General features: G+C 36.1%; 1 protein-coding gene and 1 pseudogene across 1 annotated transcript; both read right to left on the bottom strand.

The window, feature by feature from the left end:
• Positions 1–7,517: 7,517 nt before the first annotated feature.
• Positions 7,518–9,468, bottom strand: LOC122081147 (annotated as a pseudogene).
• Positions 9,469–14,519: 5,051 nt separating this feature from the next.
• Positions 14,520–15,197, bottom strand: LOC122080667 (putative invertase inhibitor). The gene has a single exon (XM_042647477.1). It carries the CDS (start codon positions 15,120–15,122, stop codon positions 14,580–14,582), a length of 543 nt encoding a protein of 180 aa, XP_042503411.1. The 5' UTR covers positions 15,123–15,197; the 3' UTR covers positions 14,520–14,579.
• Positions 15,198–19,360: the final 4,163 nt, after the last annotated feature.

The following is a 19,360-nucleotide window of genomic DNA, read 5'->3' as shown; positions in this document are numbered from 1 at the left end:
TGATTAGAGGGTTGAAGACTTGAAGAAAACCTTTTTTTTTTTTTTGGTAAAATGAAGACCTGAAGAAAACCAACTAGCTAACTCATGCGGATTTTTTGAGGAAGAAGAGGAACGGAGGTATATAGGTGGTCAATGCATAAGATGGAAATGCCCTCATTAATGTCCTTTACTTATACCCATCTGCAAAAGCCACTTGCATGTAATGACTCTTGAAAAGTCGAACGAAACTTCATTAGTCATCATCATTGGGTTCGTGTCAGTTCACTAAGCCCCCCCAACTGATCAAACTGATTTCTTTCTTAATTTGTATCAACTGATGAGATTTTAATCTCTCTCTCTCTCTCTCTCTCTCTCTCTCTCTCTCATAATTAGAGAGGCTTTTTCAAAACCAAAGATTCTTATTCACAATTTTTCTTGGGTGGTGAACGGATCAGGTTCACGTACGAGAATGTTCTCAGATGTTCCTAGTCCGTGGATTTAGAATCTATTAAATGAAGAGAGAGAAAATTGATTCTAAATCCATGGATCAAGGTCGTTCTCGTACATTCTCGTATGTGAACCTGATCCGCTCTCTCCTAGGCGTGGGTTATCTCGAAAGTTAGCTTTTCGTCCCAATGAGAGTCTCCTTTCGGGAGCAACTAAGTTTGCCCAATGAAGAAAGTGTCTTTATCCTGAAACTCCATTCAATAATATTCCGTCCGCGTCCTTCCATTTTTCCAATTAGGGCAAGGAGTGTTAAGGGTTCTTCTATTTATGATTTGGCTTCAAAGGCACTCAAATGTAAAGATCTTTCATCAGTTGCCACTCTCTCTCTCTCTCTCTCTCTCACACACACACACACACACACACACATATGCTCAGAGCATCTATAACATACTAACATAAGCCATAAGACTAAGGGTTATCCATTTGATGGAGCTAGGAATAGGAAATTAAGCTGCAAAAGTAAAGCTACTTTGGGTTATCCCAAAGAACACGGCCCACTCCCACCATCATTCTACGAAGTGTCTTCTTGCAGCCATGTTTCACATTCTCTACATGGAATATTAATTAAAAACCTATTTTAAGAAGAATTAGCTGCTACTACCAACTTTAGGCTTCTTAAATTGTTTATTGATGCTAATTTGCAACTTCAACCATAAATTTAGATAAACTCTTTACATTTTTTTCTTTTTCTAGGCAGGGTGGCAGTTGTGGGGAAGGAGGCATCTTGAATTGGGATCATCTCATCTTGAATTGTTTTTCCTTAGTTTTCAATCTTAATCAAGTCTTCTACAATTATTCACCACACCTCACTTGGCCATAATAAAAATGATTTTTTTTTGTGAAATAAAAATTTCATTAATTAAGAAAGGTAAGATAGAATACTAAAGTTAGGACATGTAAAAACTAAGGAGGACCATGTCCTTGTTGGCCTTGAGTTAAAAAAAGGTTTTGAACAAAGCATTATGGACATCTAGCAAAAGTGGTAGTGAGTTCCATGATTTGATATTCCCCCCCCAAAATAGATCTCCCATCTCATTACAATTATTCCAGATCTCTTCTATTCTCCATCCTCCTAACGCTTGCTTCATCTAACAAAAATGAATTTTTGCCCTGTTCAGATCAATACTATCCAACGCTTATGAGTATTTTATCAATATTGACAACAACTAATACCAGATCGAATGCCATACGTGAATAAAAATTTAGATAGAGGATGTAATTTTGTAATTTTTGATAGCCTAACCTCCTTTTTAGGCTCCTCCCCTCCCCCAACGGCCAAATCCCTTCCACCATCACTGCCTATTTACTAGAGCAATAAATAAATATGTAACACAAGGAAATGCTATAAAGGTTTTGAGAAGACCAATTTGATTCCCATTCCATTAAAGCATGATTTTAATTTCAAAATATTAATTCATTCTTCAAGGACTTCTCTCAATCATGCCATTCTTTTCCTTTTATGGGTTTCCTATTCTTGAAAAGAAAAAACCGCCACAACATCATAGTACTATTTTCTTATATGAAGCCATGTGGATGATACCATTCTCTACAAAACCATGAATATGACGTGCAAATTCCTCCACACATCCAACTATTTACTAAAAAGGAAATCCAATAATGCACTGAATTAAGCATTCCACTGAGTTATGTGTAGGACCCATCAAGCCCCTATCCAGTGTATGACGTCTTAAAGCTTATAATTTGGAATCCATGTGTAATTCATGTTATGAAGTAAAGTGTTTATTAAAGAAAAGTGCGGTATTTGGGCAAGTGTTTTCTATCTGTGAGCGACCCCTAAGCCTAGACACAAGGGTTTGCGCCCCTCAAGAGGGGCACATTGGTCATTGTGAGCCCCCTTGTGTCTATTGTGCGCCACTCACGACAAAAAACCTTGCCATGAGCCCCCTTATATATATATATATATATATATATAAGTTTAAGTCATTCAATGTTAAGCTTACATATATTTCAATAAAATAAAAATTAAGATGCAATTAAAAAAAATTAAAAGAAAGCATATAATAATAAATAGTTCTATTCAATGTTAACTTATATCCATTTGAATACAAAATTTAAATATAAAGAACCCTTTTGAATAAAAAACTAGAAACCCCAGAAATTGTATAAAATTGTTTAGAAATGATTTTGATTTCAATATTTGAAAATGTTTTGGTTTTGTTTGTACCTAAAAATTCTTATACCAAATCGAGTCAAACTATTTACGCCTAAACCAAACCAATTAACAGCCTTACCGTCCTATATTTTTGATGTATTATATGCGCATTGTGGGATTACTCCCAAAGAGATGGGAAAAAAATGTGAACTGTGAGATTGTTTAAAATGTGTTTTATTCTCATATCAGTTTTTTTATAACTGAAAAAAATTGACCGTGCATTTAATGGGAAAAAAAATTCAGCCACCTATTATAATAATAAATGGCCACTTGATCATTGGAAGATTTTATTATTTTAAACTAAAGTCACTCTTCTACAATTTTTTCCGTAGTAATTTGCTAAAACCATTAATGAGTTCTTCAATTCTTTTCTTGTTAAGATTTTGCTTGCTGAAATCCTTAATGAAGTCTTCAAATATTCTTGTGGATTAGTGCATACCGCACTAGTTGCAACCTATGCATGAAGAGCAGAAGCCATGAATGTGGATGGTCTAAGGATCAACTTCTGTCACATGTGTCCCGCCCCACCCCGCCCCAGCCCACCCCAATTTTCCTATCATTCCCCCTTTCCCCACTAGTGTGTGTGATTAAAGTCTCCTTGGGCCGTTCCTGCTTAGTTTGTAATAATAATAAAAAAAAAGGGCTATATTTACTCTTAAGCATCATAAGTTTATGAAAAAGAATTAGTTATTTGGATTAAATTTGATATTCAAGCACATTATATGGTTATATATACAAATATATATTGGGAAAAAGAATCCTATCAATTTGGGCATTAGTTCAAGCATAAAAAGACTGTGCTGCCCTTGGCCCGCGGGTCTCGTGTTTTCTACGCTAGATTGGTAGAGTTCTCTTGCCCATAAAATATTATCTTCTATAATTTAATATATGTGTATATTTCCCTTTTTTTGTCTCGTTTTTCCGAAGCTAAACATTTAAAACATGTAGTGTCTGTTTTTTGTTTTTTACTAATTTTTTTAAATATTTGATCATATTTTTTATCGTCCTATTCAAATTCTGTATCGTTTAAAACACATCCATATTGAACACATTTTTTTTGTCATTCCGTTTCAACTAACTGTGGTATCACATATCCCCCTCATATATATATATATATATTATGGGCAAGAGAAAGAGGGACGTTCTTACCAGTTCAATTACCACTGTAATTTTCAGTCTTCACTTAATTAATTAAATTAAGCATGCACTAATTGACTAAGTCTTCTACAATTGTCAAGTTGCTACTAAAAATGTGTATCCACAATATAGAGAAAATGATAGTAAGAAAATTTCTGTAGTGGTAATATTTGAGCACAAAATGACATGGACTGAATATTTTCTTAAGCCACGATGAATGTGAATCCCTTTTGACCACGAAGCTTTAGATACACGTTGGATGGTTTTTGGAGTACGTACTAAAATCCTATATTGGTTAAACCCTAGATTGTGTGGTGAACCTCTCAGAGGTGGAGTAATTTTTTCTTAAAATGAAATAATTATTTTAAGGGTTGGGAATTATTACCTGGTCGCGTGGCCACTGCATCAACTTAGGGACTAACCAAGAGATCCGCACAAGCACCCAATCAAGTGAGGTAGGGTGGTCTTTTTGCTACCCATTTCATTTTGTGTGCAAGTGTACGTGCATGACCATGTAGTGATGTTTTTTCTTAATTTCAAAATAAAGTTCTACGTAACCGTGAAGCTTCTTAAGGGAAAAGTTTTCTTAGTAAGAAACAAAAGCCAAAAAGTATACTGGTATCCTCTCTCTCTCTCTCTCTCTCCTCACATGAGATGGCTTCTTCCTATGTAGAAAATGTTTCAGCACTCCTTATTGGTATACTCCCCCGTGGGGCTTGCTTGAGAACTCGCCTTTTCCTAACTTCTTATTTGATTTCACTTCACTTTCTAATCTAACAAATTCCTAAAATAGTTGTAGTGTGTGATAATCTAGGAATCATACTCTAATATTGACAAGGTGATCATTGGATCAGGAAACCAAATCGTTGAAAATAGAAGTGGGGAAAAACTTGATAGACCTTTTTTTTTCGTTTTCTTTTTTTTCTGTTAAAGCAGAACTTTTTTTTTTTTTTTTGGAAAAAGCAAAACTTGATAGAGCTAACAAATACTAAGGGAGGCCAGCCTTATTGATGGCTGTCAACATCAGGAAATCTTGAAGCAAAATCAACTTAAGCCAGCCTGGACATCATATTCAGCACTCTTCAATCATGAAACCTCCGTATTGGAAAGTCCGTTTGTTTGACGGATAAAAGGGGAAAGATGAAAATAATAGAATATATAATTTTTAATTAGGTGAAATTTATTGAGAAAAATAGGAAATAGTGGTAAGATGCTTCGGTGGTATTCTATGGGAAAGAGGAAAGAGAAAAAAAAAAAAAAGATAAGAGAGATAGACACAAAATCATCTTTTTGCATTTCATAGCACTTAGAAAATGAATGAGATGAGAACAAAATTAAGAATCACTGTATGTAGACAACAATAATTATGTTTAATAAACTTATCTTCTCCATCAAACAAATAGAGCATGATAAAATGAAGTTAATAACCTAAAAGGCATCTAGTTAAGGTTTTCTTGTATTTTGGTCCTTAAACCTATGGCTTTGAAAAAGTAGCTGATCAACATGTCAAACCGATTTAATTGACCTCTTTCCGAATTTGGTTGAAATGGCCTCGCCATAATCATGATTTGCTTTGTGCACTGGTTTGCAGAGCGAGGCTAAGGTCTGACCAAAAGGCTGCATGAGGAAAGGACCATTTAGTATGGGTTCAACCCATCTAACCAGCTGGTTTGGATTTTATAACCATGCAAACCGTTCTCGTTCCTGGCCTAGCACCACACTCTCTCCCCTTCCTATCCAACAAAAGTAGAAGCTATAGAAATGAAGACCACAAGGGAAGCCCACAGTGAAGATTCCAATAATGGGGCTATTAGAAATTGATATTAAGATTTGAGACAAATAATAACATAAAGATCTCAAAAACTGTCCCCCTTTGCTGCCAAGCTTGGATGATTTTGATCCTTGCTTGAGTCACAAGGTGTTGTTCTCCACTTGGTCTTACTACCAAAATAAATAAGCAAAAGTTGATTCTTTCTTAGAATGGATGTCTTCTTAAATATATATTTTTTATTTTCAATTCCTAAAGTATATGAATAGGAATATCAAAGGGTTTTAAAGAGAGGACGGTTCTTTTGATAAAAAAATATTCCTTAAATATAGGATTTTTTAAGAAAAAATATAGATCAAAAGATAAAAATATAGAAGCGTGTGAGATTTTTTTTTTTAGAGGAAAATATAGATTTTATTTTTTTGGTAAAAAAAAATCCTAATTTATAGGGTTTTAAAGAGAGCAACGTGAGAGAGGAGGGAAAGATTGAAAAGGAAACTAGAAAAATGAGGGAGGGAGAGGTAAGGAAAGGGATCTGGGAAGAATAAAGAAATTAAGTTTTTAGAGAATAAATCAATATTAAAAAAATATAAACGTTACCAATAATATTGAAAAAATAAAAAGGATTGAAAAAGAGATAATGAAAAAGACAAGGTATTTAAATAAGTAAACTAGGTAAAGTAATCCAAGAAAAATTTAGCTACGAAACATGAGTACATGCTTTTATATAATAGTATGAAGTATGATATATAAATCCATCCATGTGTAGTATGAAATATATGAAAAATGAAAGGGTGAGGTACTTCATGGTAAGGTACAAAAGGCCAGAACTCAACCTTCTTCCCAATCCTATGTTGTACATGTCTCAAAACCTTCTTTGGATCCACATACCTTGTCACCGTCAGCTTGTGGTGTTTCGGATCCACCACTACCTGTGTCACTCCACTCATCCCTCTCACTGCCTTCTCCATTTTATTCTCACATCCTTCACAGTTCATATATATCTGTCTCCAATGGAGGATCTAGGATTTCAAATTGAAGAGGAAGATGAATTGAAGAGAGGGTAATCTTCTTCTTTTATTTGTTCTTCTTAAAAGGTTTTAACTGGTATTACATGTGTGAGGGTAGTGTAGGTATTAAAAAATATAAAATCATGACTTTAACAACTATTTTTCACTGAGAGGGATGGCTAACAGTACTTTTTGAAAATGTTTTGGGAGAAAATGATATTTCGCCAAAATACAGAGGAGTGAGTGATATTACCTCTAAATATTAACTCAAAAATTGCAGCTTCTACTTGTTTATTGGTTATCATAGAATGAAGAAAAAATATCTATTTTCTTTCCAAAGAAAAAATTACATGAAACAGGCAACCTGTTTGCTGCCTTAAACTGCTCAATTTCACGCTCAATATCTATTCATCACTTGGGCCTCTTTGCTGCCTTAAACTGCTGCACTTCCTTGTCATATCAACAAGCTAGTTCTTGCCATGGCACAATCAGGCAAGCACCTGATGCAGTATCAGTAAAGCTATCATGCCTTGGTTCTCCTCTCTCTTCACCGACTGCCATTTGGATGTCACATTGATTGCAAGCAAATCTGATCTGCATCAACTATGCACCGAAATGTAGGTGGCTAGGCAGTCGTCGTACAGTATAATTCTAGATTGGCTGTGGAGAAACCTACAGTAAATATTGTACCAATATCTTGTGATAACCCATTTACTTACCTTCCTGCTAATATTTCCAGGCATTAGTGCATGACAACCATCAGAAATGCACAATGCCAGAGTCTGTAAGCTGTGTATTGAGTTCCATAATTGCATTCAATACAAACAGCACAAGACAAGGACAAGTTCATGCTAAGACAGAATATAACAAGTAAATGTAACAAGCACATGGCACTTTAGATCTCAAGAACTACTAAGTGTTTTAGGCTTTGAAGTATGACAAATTCAAGAGAAACATAGTTCATGAATGCTTTCATTATCTTGGTTCACCAAAATTACAATATCAAAGAGATCAGAATTATTTTCATCCACTGGGAGAGATTATATTTCTACAACCACTCACTCAACAAATCAAACAAAATGGCTGACCCAATCAGTACAGTGTGGACGCAATAGCCTAGAGCTAACCAGCCATTGGATGGTTAGCAATGTACTCGATAGCAAGGGGGCAGGAATCAATTTTATCAGCCTCCTTATCTGGAATCTCCAGCTTGAACTCCTCCTCTAAAGCCATTACAATTTCAACAGTATCCAAGCTATCCAAGCCTAAATCTTTTTGGAAATGGACATCAGGGGTCACCTGCAGATAAGTAAACTCCAGTTCGTATTAGATAAAAAGCCAGACATGGAGGAAGAGTAATCATAGCTTGAGACCATGAGCATAATGAGAGGTGGAGAAGTTAAGCAGCTGCAATGGATATTTGGGTATAGGAGAGAAAACACAACCAGGTTTCAAAAAGCCTATATCTATTGATAACATTTTAGGGACATTTGGTGGATAAACAAGGGCAATGAACCTAAAAAGCAGGTGTTCTTATAACTAACAATCATGGTGGAAGAAATTTCTTTAGTATTAAAGAATATTAGCTATAGGAGATTTATTTGTTAGTAAAATGTTGATTTTAGGACCACCTACTCTACGAGCAAGAGATCAATGAAGAAGCATAGCTTATCTGAATTAGATGTAAAGAATTAAAATAAGTTGATAATGTGATTATGTAGCAATTATGTTTCAAAATCTGGAGATACCACTAGAAGAATGAAAAAGAAAGAGGTGAACTCATTTCTTGAAATTCTGAAATGAGCTTACTTCTAGGTAAATTTTTGCCCACAGTTGAATCCAGCTTATGTATTTCCATTTCACAAAAGATTCCTCCCAAAGACCCTTTTGAAATACGATAAACATCAGAGAGTTTCATACCCACGTGGGCTCGAGAGGCCTCCATGAGACAATCAAATAAAGCAGGAGAAGGATATCATGGTGAGAGAACAAGAACAAATAAGATTGTAAAGAATTTAATGTCAGGACAACCCTAATCATAAGCTAAAAAAAGAAGAAAGTGATTGAGTCCAATTAATTGGAAAGGAAAGAGGGAACTGATAAGAATTCGATAGAGATGAGCAGCAGAAAAAGTAGAGGAATTGGCACTTAAAACCCACTGCATTTATGGAATAAAAATAAATTCGACATTCTCCAAGGATGAAATATAGTGATGATAAAAATTTTCTGTTAACTTTGAATTAGAGAGAAATGAAAACCTAATATCATCAGAAAGCAATAAAAAGAAAAGTCCTTTAAAGTAGAGAAATATATATAGCAGGATAGAAGGAAATTATAAGAAATTCACCAAAACTTTAACTTCGGATCGAATTAAACTCTGCAACATAAATACATTAAAGGAAAAGAACAGCTTTATAAGCAAAATATTGAATAGAATCAGTCTCCAAACAGGGGCATTTTGTAGAATCTCAAACATATCAAACTCTTGAGGTTCCAATCAAAGAGCAATCATATGCCAACACAGGCTGACAATCAACAACAGTAACGATACCAGAGAAATTATTCTGATAAGGAACTGAACTTGGAAGGATCAACCTTGGGGAAGCTCTTGACGACGCCAAAACTCTTTCCATCACTTCTTCCCTGTCGAGATGATCGTCTCCATGAGAGGACATCGAACGAATGGAGTTGCAGAGACTCCATGCCAGCGACCTCGATCGATCTAGTTCAGAAGTTTGAACTGAGACTCTAATGTGGTGGAGAATCGCAGCTCTCAAAGCCATCTCTAACTCACTCTCTCTCTCTCTCTCTCTCTCTCTCTCTCTCCCTGGATCTCGATCAATCTCACCTCTTTGCTCGGCTTCTTAGACGAAGATAATAGTGTCAATAAGATTATAGTCCAAGGGTGATCTTGGTACACCGAGGAAAATCCAGGACGAACCCTACGAGTTGGACTTGGACCACGACTGGCACAGGTAATTGGTTTCCAACACGGCCCAAATGGGCCCAATTCGAATCTCTGTCCAAGCTCCAAATTGGCTCAAGGGAAAAGGTCCTCTAAGCAAGCGTTACAGGATATGCCAACGCTCTCCATCACTTGGTCTCTCCCTTGTGTATCCTACCTTATTTGCTCAGAAAATCCGCTCTATTGGCGCAAATCATCTTGGGGAAAAGAAAGCTCCATTGTCATGCTGCCTCTATGCCAAGATATGGAAAGGTGCAAAAAAATGACACCCCACCCATGTGAAATAAAAAAAAAAATGCATCCCTTGTTGATGACCATGAGTGCTCCTATGGGCATAAGAGCCGCGTGACTAAGAGTATTCTTGCCCACTTATCTTTAGTGCAGAGATAACAACATACGATGATATGCTTCTGAGAATAGGATACAGTGCCTAAAGGTAATCGCATTTTGATTCAAAGTAACTTCTCCCCTATACATTAGGAGTGAATCCATGTGATTATCCATATTGGTGTTGTTGATTCCTTTTAAAGCTTTGAAAAATCATTGTCATAATAGAGCTGCCAATTTCTAACCATTTTGTGAATTAATTCATTGTAAATCAAGAATCAGTTTAGGTAAATTGATTCATTATATTGTTCATCAATTTCTCTTATCATGCCAATTCCATCCCTATGATGATGTAGTCTGCTCTTTGTTTCTCGGTTTCATTAAATGTATTTTCTACTAAAAAACAAATAGGGAAAATGAAGCTTTCATAGTCATTCTTTTCTCTCCCCTCTCTATTCATTAAATATGTTGTTTTACTTTTGCTATGGACTTATCATTTAAGATGCAAATATAAACTTCCATCATGTAGATGATCATGTGGGCCTCATACTACACTCTTAATCCTCTCTGATTGTGCGGATCCCTTGATGAACTACTTCTCATGCTTTGATTGGTGTTGTGCATGCGTGCGAGATTTCTTCAACACAAGCGGCCCAAAAAACCCTTGCCCTTTATTTTGTTACAAGGTGTCAATTATGAGCCCATATCAGTAGTCCCGATCAAGCTTGGTGCATTTATGGTTCGACCTGGACCGACATGACTAATAAATGTGACACAATTATAAATGGACATTCACGTTGCAGGTAGCTAGACCGTCGAGCACCCAATCGGGCCCGACACATTTATGGTCCAACTTGGACTGACTCGTTGTAACCCGATCGAGCACGACCCCTTTTAATACTACATAAAATTCATATTTTTTCACCGATAATAAGAGACTAAGAGAGCCAAAACCCAAGAATTCATCTAGACCATATAATTATTATAACCCACCTAGAAGGTTCACAATTTCAATTCATGAGAAATCTTGCTTGTAAATTGAGAAATTTCAATCAATATTTTTTGAGGAATTTAATAATGTCAATTTTCTAATGGGAAATCTGGTGTCATAGTTCTTACGTAATATGCAAACTTTGAGGTAATGTCAATTTACTAAGGGTTCAACTCTTTTGTGGTGCAACATGGTGTCCGGCACGCATCCAATGGTTAAAAATGCCTTGGCATGGATCTCAAGAGGGTCGCACGAAACCTAAGGCGTTGGATGTGCTTCAGACACCATGTTATGCCATAGAGGATCCAAATCCATTTACTAATGTAGTCAATTTTGTAATGACTTATATAGTGACTTAATGTTCAAATGGAACATTTCTGGGCCTTCAATCCAATCAAGAAAGAATTTTAGGATAAGTACGTTTAGGGCACGTTTAGACTTAAATACGTCCGTCGTTCAATTAAGACCTGTTTAAGGTAGCCCAATTAAAGTCCGACACCGATTGGTCTGGTTATAAACCGTGCCATGTCGCTTAAAGCTAGGTCCGTTTACTTAAACGGATATTTATAGTGCAAGGTTTTCAAGTGGTCAAGGCTGGCTAGCCCGACCAATTGACACCCCTACATATGATCAACAATAAACTCTCTTTTCCCTCCTCCCAGCCCTATCAGATTATAGAATATATATAATATAAATCAAAAAGGTTTTATTTGATTAAATTAAGGGATAAGAACGTTACCGCCTACATTCTTTACATCTAGACACAAGATGTTTTGAAAAGAGCGGCAAGGGCATCTTTTCACAGTCTCTTTTCAAGCCACCCTATGTCTAGGCATAGAGAATGCAAACGGCTAGCATTCTTTCTCCTTATAATTAAATTAAGTAGATTAAAGATGGAATATTTGTATCGACTAAGTTCACGAGCTGGAGATAAGAGGACTCGAACCACTGACATCCGCCACAGGGTAAACCACCGCTTCGCAGACCTCCCCAACTGATTCTACCTTAGAGGCCATGATAGACAATAACTCTCCCCCAAACACAGCTTACAACTTTTCTCGTAGTGTGCTTCCAAAGAGCATCTCTTCACAAAATCTCAAAAGGTGATGAGTTGTAATCCCATTCTAAGGGTTCTTGTGGTTCTGGATAATCCAGCTATTGGAGAACTTACCTTGGGCTAACAGTTACGTGGTGAGTTTCAATCTATAAGTAATCGAATCTTTCTACTTTAAGGTTATTTTAAAGCTTTAAATTTAAGTAGATTAAAGATGGATTACGTTGGGATGATAGTTAGATGGTGTACTTCAATCCACACGTAATCCCAAGTTAAGGTTATTTTAAGGCTACTCCTAACTTGTTCATAAAACTATGATTGATGAATAATTCTTAAGACTTGTTAAAAGCTTGCAATTATTTTTTTTATTCATATAGATTATAGAGTTCTCCAAAATAAATGAAAGACGTTGAAATCAAATAATCTAGTTTTTTTGGGTTTGGGTTGAGTGATCTACCAATCAGGTTTTCGGTAAGGACGTCAATCCGTTCAATATTGGTTATTTGGTTAGATTTCAGTTCATTTCAAGATACAAAATATGGAAACCAAAATCGAATCAAACTTAAATACAAACACATTTTCAGAATCAATAAAACCGAAACGTATAAGTTGATCAGTTCTTATTCAGGCTATGTTTGGTTGTAAGGGGAATTAAAGTGAAGGAAAGTGAAATTTTCATACTTAAAAAATATATATATATATATATGTAATCATTACCCATGTGATTTTAGCATTAATTTCAAATCATTCCATATTTAGCTATAAAAATTCACTTTATTTTGCATCCAAAACCATTTGCTATAATATGTAAAATAAAATTTAAATGTAAAATGCATCATTACTAAATATGGTTAAAAAATTAAGTAGTTTATACAATCATATGGGGTAATAATTATAAACATTTCTTTTTAAAATATAAAAATTCCATTTCCCTTCTCTTTAAATTCCCATTGCAACCAAACGGAGCCTCATTTTTTCAGTTCTTAGATATGATTTTAGATGTTTGGGCCAACTTTTTACATCTTCATCAACTCTCAAAAAAATATCCTTATTTGTCAGAGTCATAACCCACCAACTTTTTTCAAACATTAAAAATGATAGAATTTTTTTTTTTTTATTATTATTAACCAAGGTGTCCGGACCAACTTACACGCACCTCGACTAATTCTTGGGGAGATTAGCACAATAATCCACAACCACGATCTTCACTTAAATCACAGATGCACAGATGGGGAATCGAACCTGAGACTGTGCTCCTATCCACACAATCTCCAATTCGCCCTAACCATCTAGATGTCTCTCTAAAAATGTTCTCCTTAAGGTTACTCACACAGGGTGTTTAGTACTCTTCACTGCTTTTGATGAAAGTTGAATGGTTCTCATTGAACCTTGGTATGACCCAATCCATACTGTTGTGGAGTTAGTATGAACCCACAGGACTAGCAAAGGCCGAAGACTTGGATACCCAAAAAATAAAAAATAAAATAAAATAAAATAAATAAATAAATAAAATTGTGAAATTAGTGTTATTTAATGGACTGTTTATTGGTAAAAAGTCCTAATTAGTTCCATGTATGTGGAGAGTAAAGATTCTTCAAGATATGGCAGCATGGAGGAGAAATTATATAATCAAAAGGGTATGTATCATACAAAATCATATGTGAAGCTTTAATGAAATTTTATGTGTTTACTCGAGAATTTAGAAAATGGAAGTAGGTTCCCTCTCATACCCATTTGCAGTTTCGAGCGTTGGACGAGTCACAAATGGGGTATTGCGGAAAACTTATAAATAGCGGGGATATTAAGGACATTTCCTTGGGGTGTTACAGTAATCTTGGTGAGAGCATGCAGTATCATACATATGATGAACATGCATGTCACATAATGGCATCCATTAATGTTGTTCGTTCAAGCAACAATAGGTGTTGCAAGAAGAAGAATAAGCCCAACCATCAAGCAAGCCTAGCCACCAGCAGCCACTATTGAGTCCAGCCCTTGAGACCATTTGTGGATCAAGTTTAGGCCCACTTCTTGGGCCTGGCTTGGGACCATTAAGGACCCCTCCTTATGCCTTGTCAATTGAGATGACTGATCTTTGAGCTTATCGTTCTTTTGTGAATATGGCAGGTCTCTACTTCTTAGAAAAATATATATATATTAGTTCTTGAGTTGAGACATAATCAATTAACCATGCTCATACTAATGAAAAGGGAAGAACTAAATTAATAAAAAGAGGATTTGGCTATTCCACAGAACCAGGCGAAAGGAGAATAGGGCTTTGTTATTATGGACCACAAGGGATGCCTTGCTCAACCTATTTGAATACCTCATCATTTTGCTTGTCCAATCCAAAGGGAATGTCTCGCAATTAGAAGTGCTATCTATAAGGCTTTGGAGTCTGGCTTCACTCGCCCTAAAATGGAATTTGATAATAAGGAGATTGTTGATCTAATCAATGACCCATCAAGACTCCCATGTTGGAGGTCTCAGTGTCAGTTTAGGATATTAGACAAAGTATCTCTTCTTTTAGCTCCATCTCTTACTTTTCTATTCTAAGGGCTACAAATAGTGTTGCAGATGCCTCGGCCATCATAAGTCACTGAAGAAATAAAGAAATAACTTCGGATTATCTATTATTATTATTATTTATAAGAACTACATCCATCCATTAGTAACAGACAATCAAAAGACAGGTAATATCCAGTGCAATTAGACCGAACTGACTGTAAGAATTATACTCTGCTAGCAAAAGCGATTTTATGCCACTCTCCTTGAACCCCTCTTCACAAGTCGTTGCATCAGATAACGCGGCACCCACAGCTCTGTTAGCTGTCTCGTAATCCTTAGATTTGAAGGATTCAAGTGCATGATTTATATCATGCTCCGCCATAGAGTACATGTTCTTACAAAACTTCAAGCAACCCTTAACATCTGGATCGGATTTCAAGAGCTCCTCAATGCGTGAACCAATCTTTGTTGCATTCTGTTTGATTAAATTTATTGAGATGATCGATAGCCCTAGGAGATCTGCACTGTGGCTCTTGGGATCTTGTCTAAGAGCCGCAACGCACAAGTCATATTGGAGCTCCTTGTCACCCTGAGAAACTTTTTGACATGTTTCATTGACAATATCAGCATCAACCTTGGCTAGAAATAGAATGACCAGAAAGAAGAATACAGGGGAGGAGAAGAAAGACAAGGATTGTCTCATGTTTGATTCAACTCTGTTCTATATCTGAAACTCAAATAGGTTGGTTATTTATATTATGAAAGTCTCCCTATGAGAAGGAAAATCTTATGAATAAGATAAGGATTCCTTTAAATCTGTAAAATTAGAAACAACCAGTAACTGGGCAGGTATGTGTGAATGGTTTAAAAGAGAAACCCCTTCTGTTACTTTACTTTGACAGCCAATCTACATGATTTGAAGATTTAATGGGTTTTCCCAAGGATCACATGGTCCCTAGGGTTGACACCACCGGATGGCTTTCGAGAATTGTACGATATAATCTAATGGGTTTTATGAAAGGAAAGTGTGAAATGAATTCTCCCAAGGATCACATAGTCCCTAGGGTTGACACCACCTGTGTATTGGAAGATAAAATCTAATTGGTTTTATGAATGGAAAGTGTGAAATGATTTCTCCCAAAGGATCACATGGTCCCTAGGGCCAGATGGGTTTTGGGGATTTTAAAATAGAATCTTAGAATCATCCAATAGCATATAACTAAAGAGCATACTCAACAGTAGCTGAAATGCTATGCGGCCACCTTGAAAGCAGTCTCCACCAGACAAGTGCCTTATTTAGACTCTAGAATAACCAAAAAGAAACCCATTGGGCGTGTTTGATTCATTGATTCTACACTGAGATCTCGTCAATAGATGATCTCAAAATCGATTCACGTGATTCCAGCCACAGTATAATAGCCCGTAAATCTTGAATGGACCATTTTTATTGGGCTGTAACTCCCACCACTGCTACTCTTCCAGTGTGCTGGTGTCGTCGTTCACCTTGTGGAAATTGATTGAAGGTAAAAACTCTCTCTCTCTCTCTCTCTCCCCTCCTCCATCTACATCTTGGTCTTCATCTTCTTCTTCTTCTCCGCGCAAGGTTAGCTAAACGTGGAAAATTCCTTTCCTCCCTCCCCTAATCTATAAGCTTGCAGAGAAAGTGGTCTTTTTCTTTGTCACTTCCTAAACCCAAGGTTGCAGACTCAGTTTTATTTAATGTGTTCAGCTGGTCGTCATTTAATTTCTTAGATCTCCTTGCATGAAACCAAAATACCAGAGCAAAACCTAGGTCTCTCTCTCTCTCTAGCATAGTGGAATCTGTTGTTCTTGATTTGCAAACAGAGGATTTGATCCGAGTATGCTTTTGTAGAGATCAATTTTCGAGGATGGTCCATGTAGCATCACTCTCTTGGTATATACATGGAAGAAAAAATTTTCCTTTACCTGGTGAAGAAAAAGTCTACCCAGCCAAAGGTCATTATTATTCCGCTCCTACCATAGAGAATTCATTAATGCCTCCCTACTATTCACAATATAACTCCAAGACACCCAAACCCAAGGGCAAAGGATTCTTTATTAACTATGGGTGAAGGGAAATTGCCTCTTTCATTCAGCACACCTATTAAGGCGTGATCACACAAAATTGCAAATAGCTAGTTTCCTAATAAAAACCATAAAAAAAGGGGGGGGGGTCCATGACCAAAAGCTGAGGGAGCTGTTGGAGGTAGTGCACTTAAACTCTATCACTATTTTCATATTTTTTTTAAAGAGGAAACTATATGAAAAAACTTTGGATAAGATCTTATCACTTTACAATTATTTACCAAATTTTTTATTTGGTTTACATATAGACAAATTAGGCCCAAAAGACAACCTCTCAATTTCATCTAACTACCGTTTCTTCTCAATATTGTCTATTTTGTGAACCAGCCGACTTTTAGAAATTATTTTTAAAACATTTTTTTAGTATGATATTTTAGTATGTCTCAAATGACAAGAAAGACATAGAAACACAAAACAATCACTACAAAAAAAAACCTCTTTAGCTGCTTTTTTTTTTTCGTGGCCATTGTTACTAAAACCGTTGCTAATGATCATTTTTTGTAGTTTAATAACCATGGTAGGTCCACGGCCAAAGCTACTGTGGCAATTGAAAATCCATATTTTGCCATGGTTACTTAAAAGAGAGAGAGAGAGAGAGAGAGAGAGAGAGACTCAGGGAAAAAATTGAAAACCTTGCCACGAAATCATCATTATCATCTTCTTCTTCTTATGTTTGTTAAAGTCTTCAATGAAGAAGAGGTGGACATAAAGTGGGAAGTGAAAACTTGGGCAGGCTTTCTTTTTCTTTTGAAATTTCACCAATAGCCACAGGCCCACAGTTATATATTACCACAATTTAAACAAACCACAGCTATGTGTTCATATACAGCCGCAGTTTTAAAGAACCGTGAGAATAGATACGTATATGGCCACGGTTATATGTAACCGCGGTAAGTGATAGGGTGTGTATGGCCAAAGTTATATGTAACTGCGGTGAGTGATAAGGTGTGTATGGCCACAGTTATAAAACTACGGCTATATGCATATCACTAAACACAATTTGTAGAACTGCAGAAAATTTTAACATGTGGTCATGATTTATAAAACAGGGGATATAGGAGCTTCTTTAGCAACCACAGCCATAGACCTCCGCCCAAGTGCAATTTTAATCTAGTGCTTTTTTTCCCCCCTATAGTGAACAACAACAAAAGTAGATATTGATGAAAATCTTAGCATGAGATTCAACTCTAAGATAAAACCGTAGATTTATGTAACATCGAAAGGGGATAGGGTGGGGGTGTAGAAGCTAATTTCATCACCCTCTCCTGGCAATGATGATTTTTCAGGATGTGAACGAGTCTACGCTCCCTTTCAAAAGAGAATTTAATATTTTTTAAAATGACCCGTAATTGAACCCTAATCCAGCAAAACCTTAATGATGAGATTGACCTGAATCTCCTATGTATTTGGTCAAATCCCTACAAAATCATAGAGATTGGCACAAGATGGGGGCCTGGCCTAAATGTAATGAGTTTAGCCGACATCGTCTGAAGGCACGGTGATGTTGGTTGAGGGCACGAAAACGTCAACCAACATTAGTACAAAATTGATTTAGGTTAACATTATGATTCAGGTCCAGTTTGGGTCTATTCTAAGTATGTCAAAGCTAGAAAAAATATATGTAAATAGACCAAATAAGAATTGAATACGGATTGGATGTGATTGGATCCAAATATTTTTGATCAGACACATATACCTCTAAACGAATATGGGGAATCAAATTTGCATTTATAACTATCCTTTTAATCTCTGACATGTATAACCTAGACCTTCCTCCCCTCCCTTAGTCTCTGACTTGTATAACTCGGACCTTCCTCACCTTTCCCCCCCCCCCACCCCCCACCCCTTTCCAAAACATATGGATGTTAATCGATGTGGCCGAACCAGTCTTGATCAAGTGGGGACTCTTGATCAGGCTTAGCCAAGCTTGGTAGGTCTATACCCTTGCACTGTGACCTGCCTATTTAAGAAATGAGTCGATCTTATGTTGGGCTTGTTAGAGTTCTAGGTTTTAACCGTGCTTCTCCTAATCAGGTTGTAATAAGGATTTAAATAGACTAAATACTAATACACCAATAAAGCCTTAAACGGACTTTACTTGTCTTAGTTAGAAATTTTAATATATTTTATTTTAATTTTATTTTATAAATTAATATATTTTATTAAATCATCAACAATTTAGAAAGACTTTACACTTAATTACATTCAATAATTAATAAAAATGTCAATATATAACCTATTCTATCCAAAAATAAATAAAAATATACATATAAATGGTTGGGCTAAACATGGCAGGCATAATCGGGCTTGTAAATATTCTGGTCTACTCAGGCATATGTCGGGCTTATCTCTTGCACTGTTGAGCTTGACACGTTTATTATTTGGGCCGATCCAGGTTGAGTCATAACTATGTCGGGCTCGATCAGGCCTGTCGAGGCTAGCTTGAAATTGACATCCCTACCCAAATAAATATAATTTGCTCTCAATCCATGTCTTTAAGTTGTCTTAGCTCTTTTTCTCATTCTTTAACCCATCTAATCTTCAAGAACCCTCAATTTTTTTTTTTTTTTTTTTTAATATTGTAGTTGATTACCTATTCGGATCAGACAAATTTGTAATAGAGAATTCAAATTCAGACCTAGATATTTTTATCAGATACGGATACCCCTAAATAAATACGGATGCAGATCCAACATGAATTTTCCACTATCCATTTACATCCTTAACCGAAGTCAATTAACCATGATTCAAAAAACATATCTTTCCAAATTGTACCTCCGAAGCTAGTAGTGGAATTTGGAACACCGCCTAGGGTAAAGATAACACTGTCGGCTA

This window comes from Macadamia integrifolia, chromosome 6, assembly GCF_013358625.1.
Source record: "Macadamia integrifolia cultivar HAES 741 chromosome 6, SCU_Mint_v3, whole genome shotgun sequence".
In the NCBI taxonomy this organism is placed as follows: domain Eukaryota; kingdom Viridiplantae; phylum Streptophyta; class Magnoliopsida; order Proteales; family Proteaceae; genus Macadamia; species Macadamia integrifolia.
Note: the sequence above shows the minus strand (reverse complement) of the source record. Positions and strands in the feature narration are given on the sequence as shown.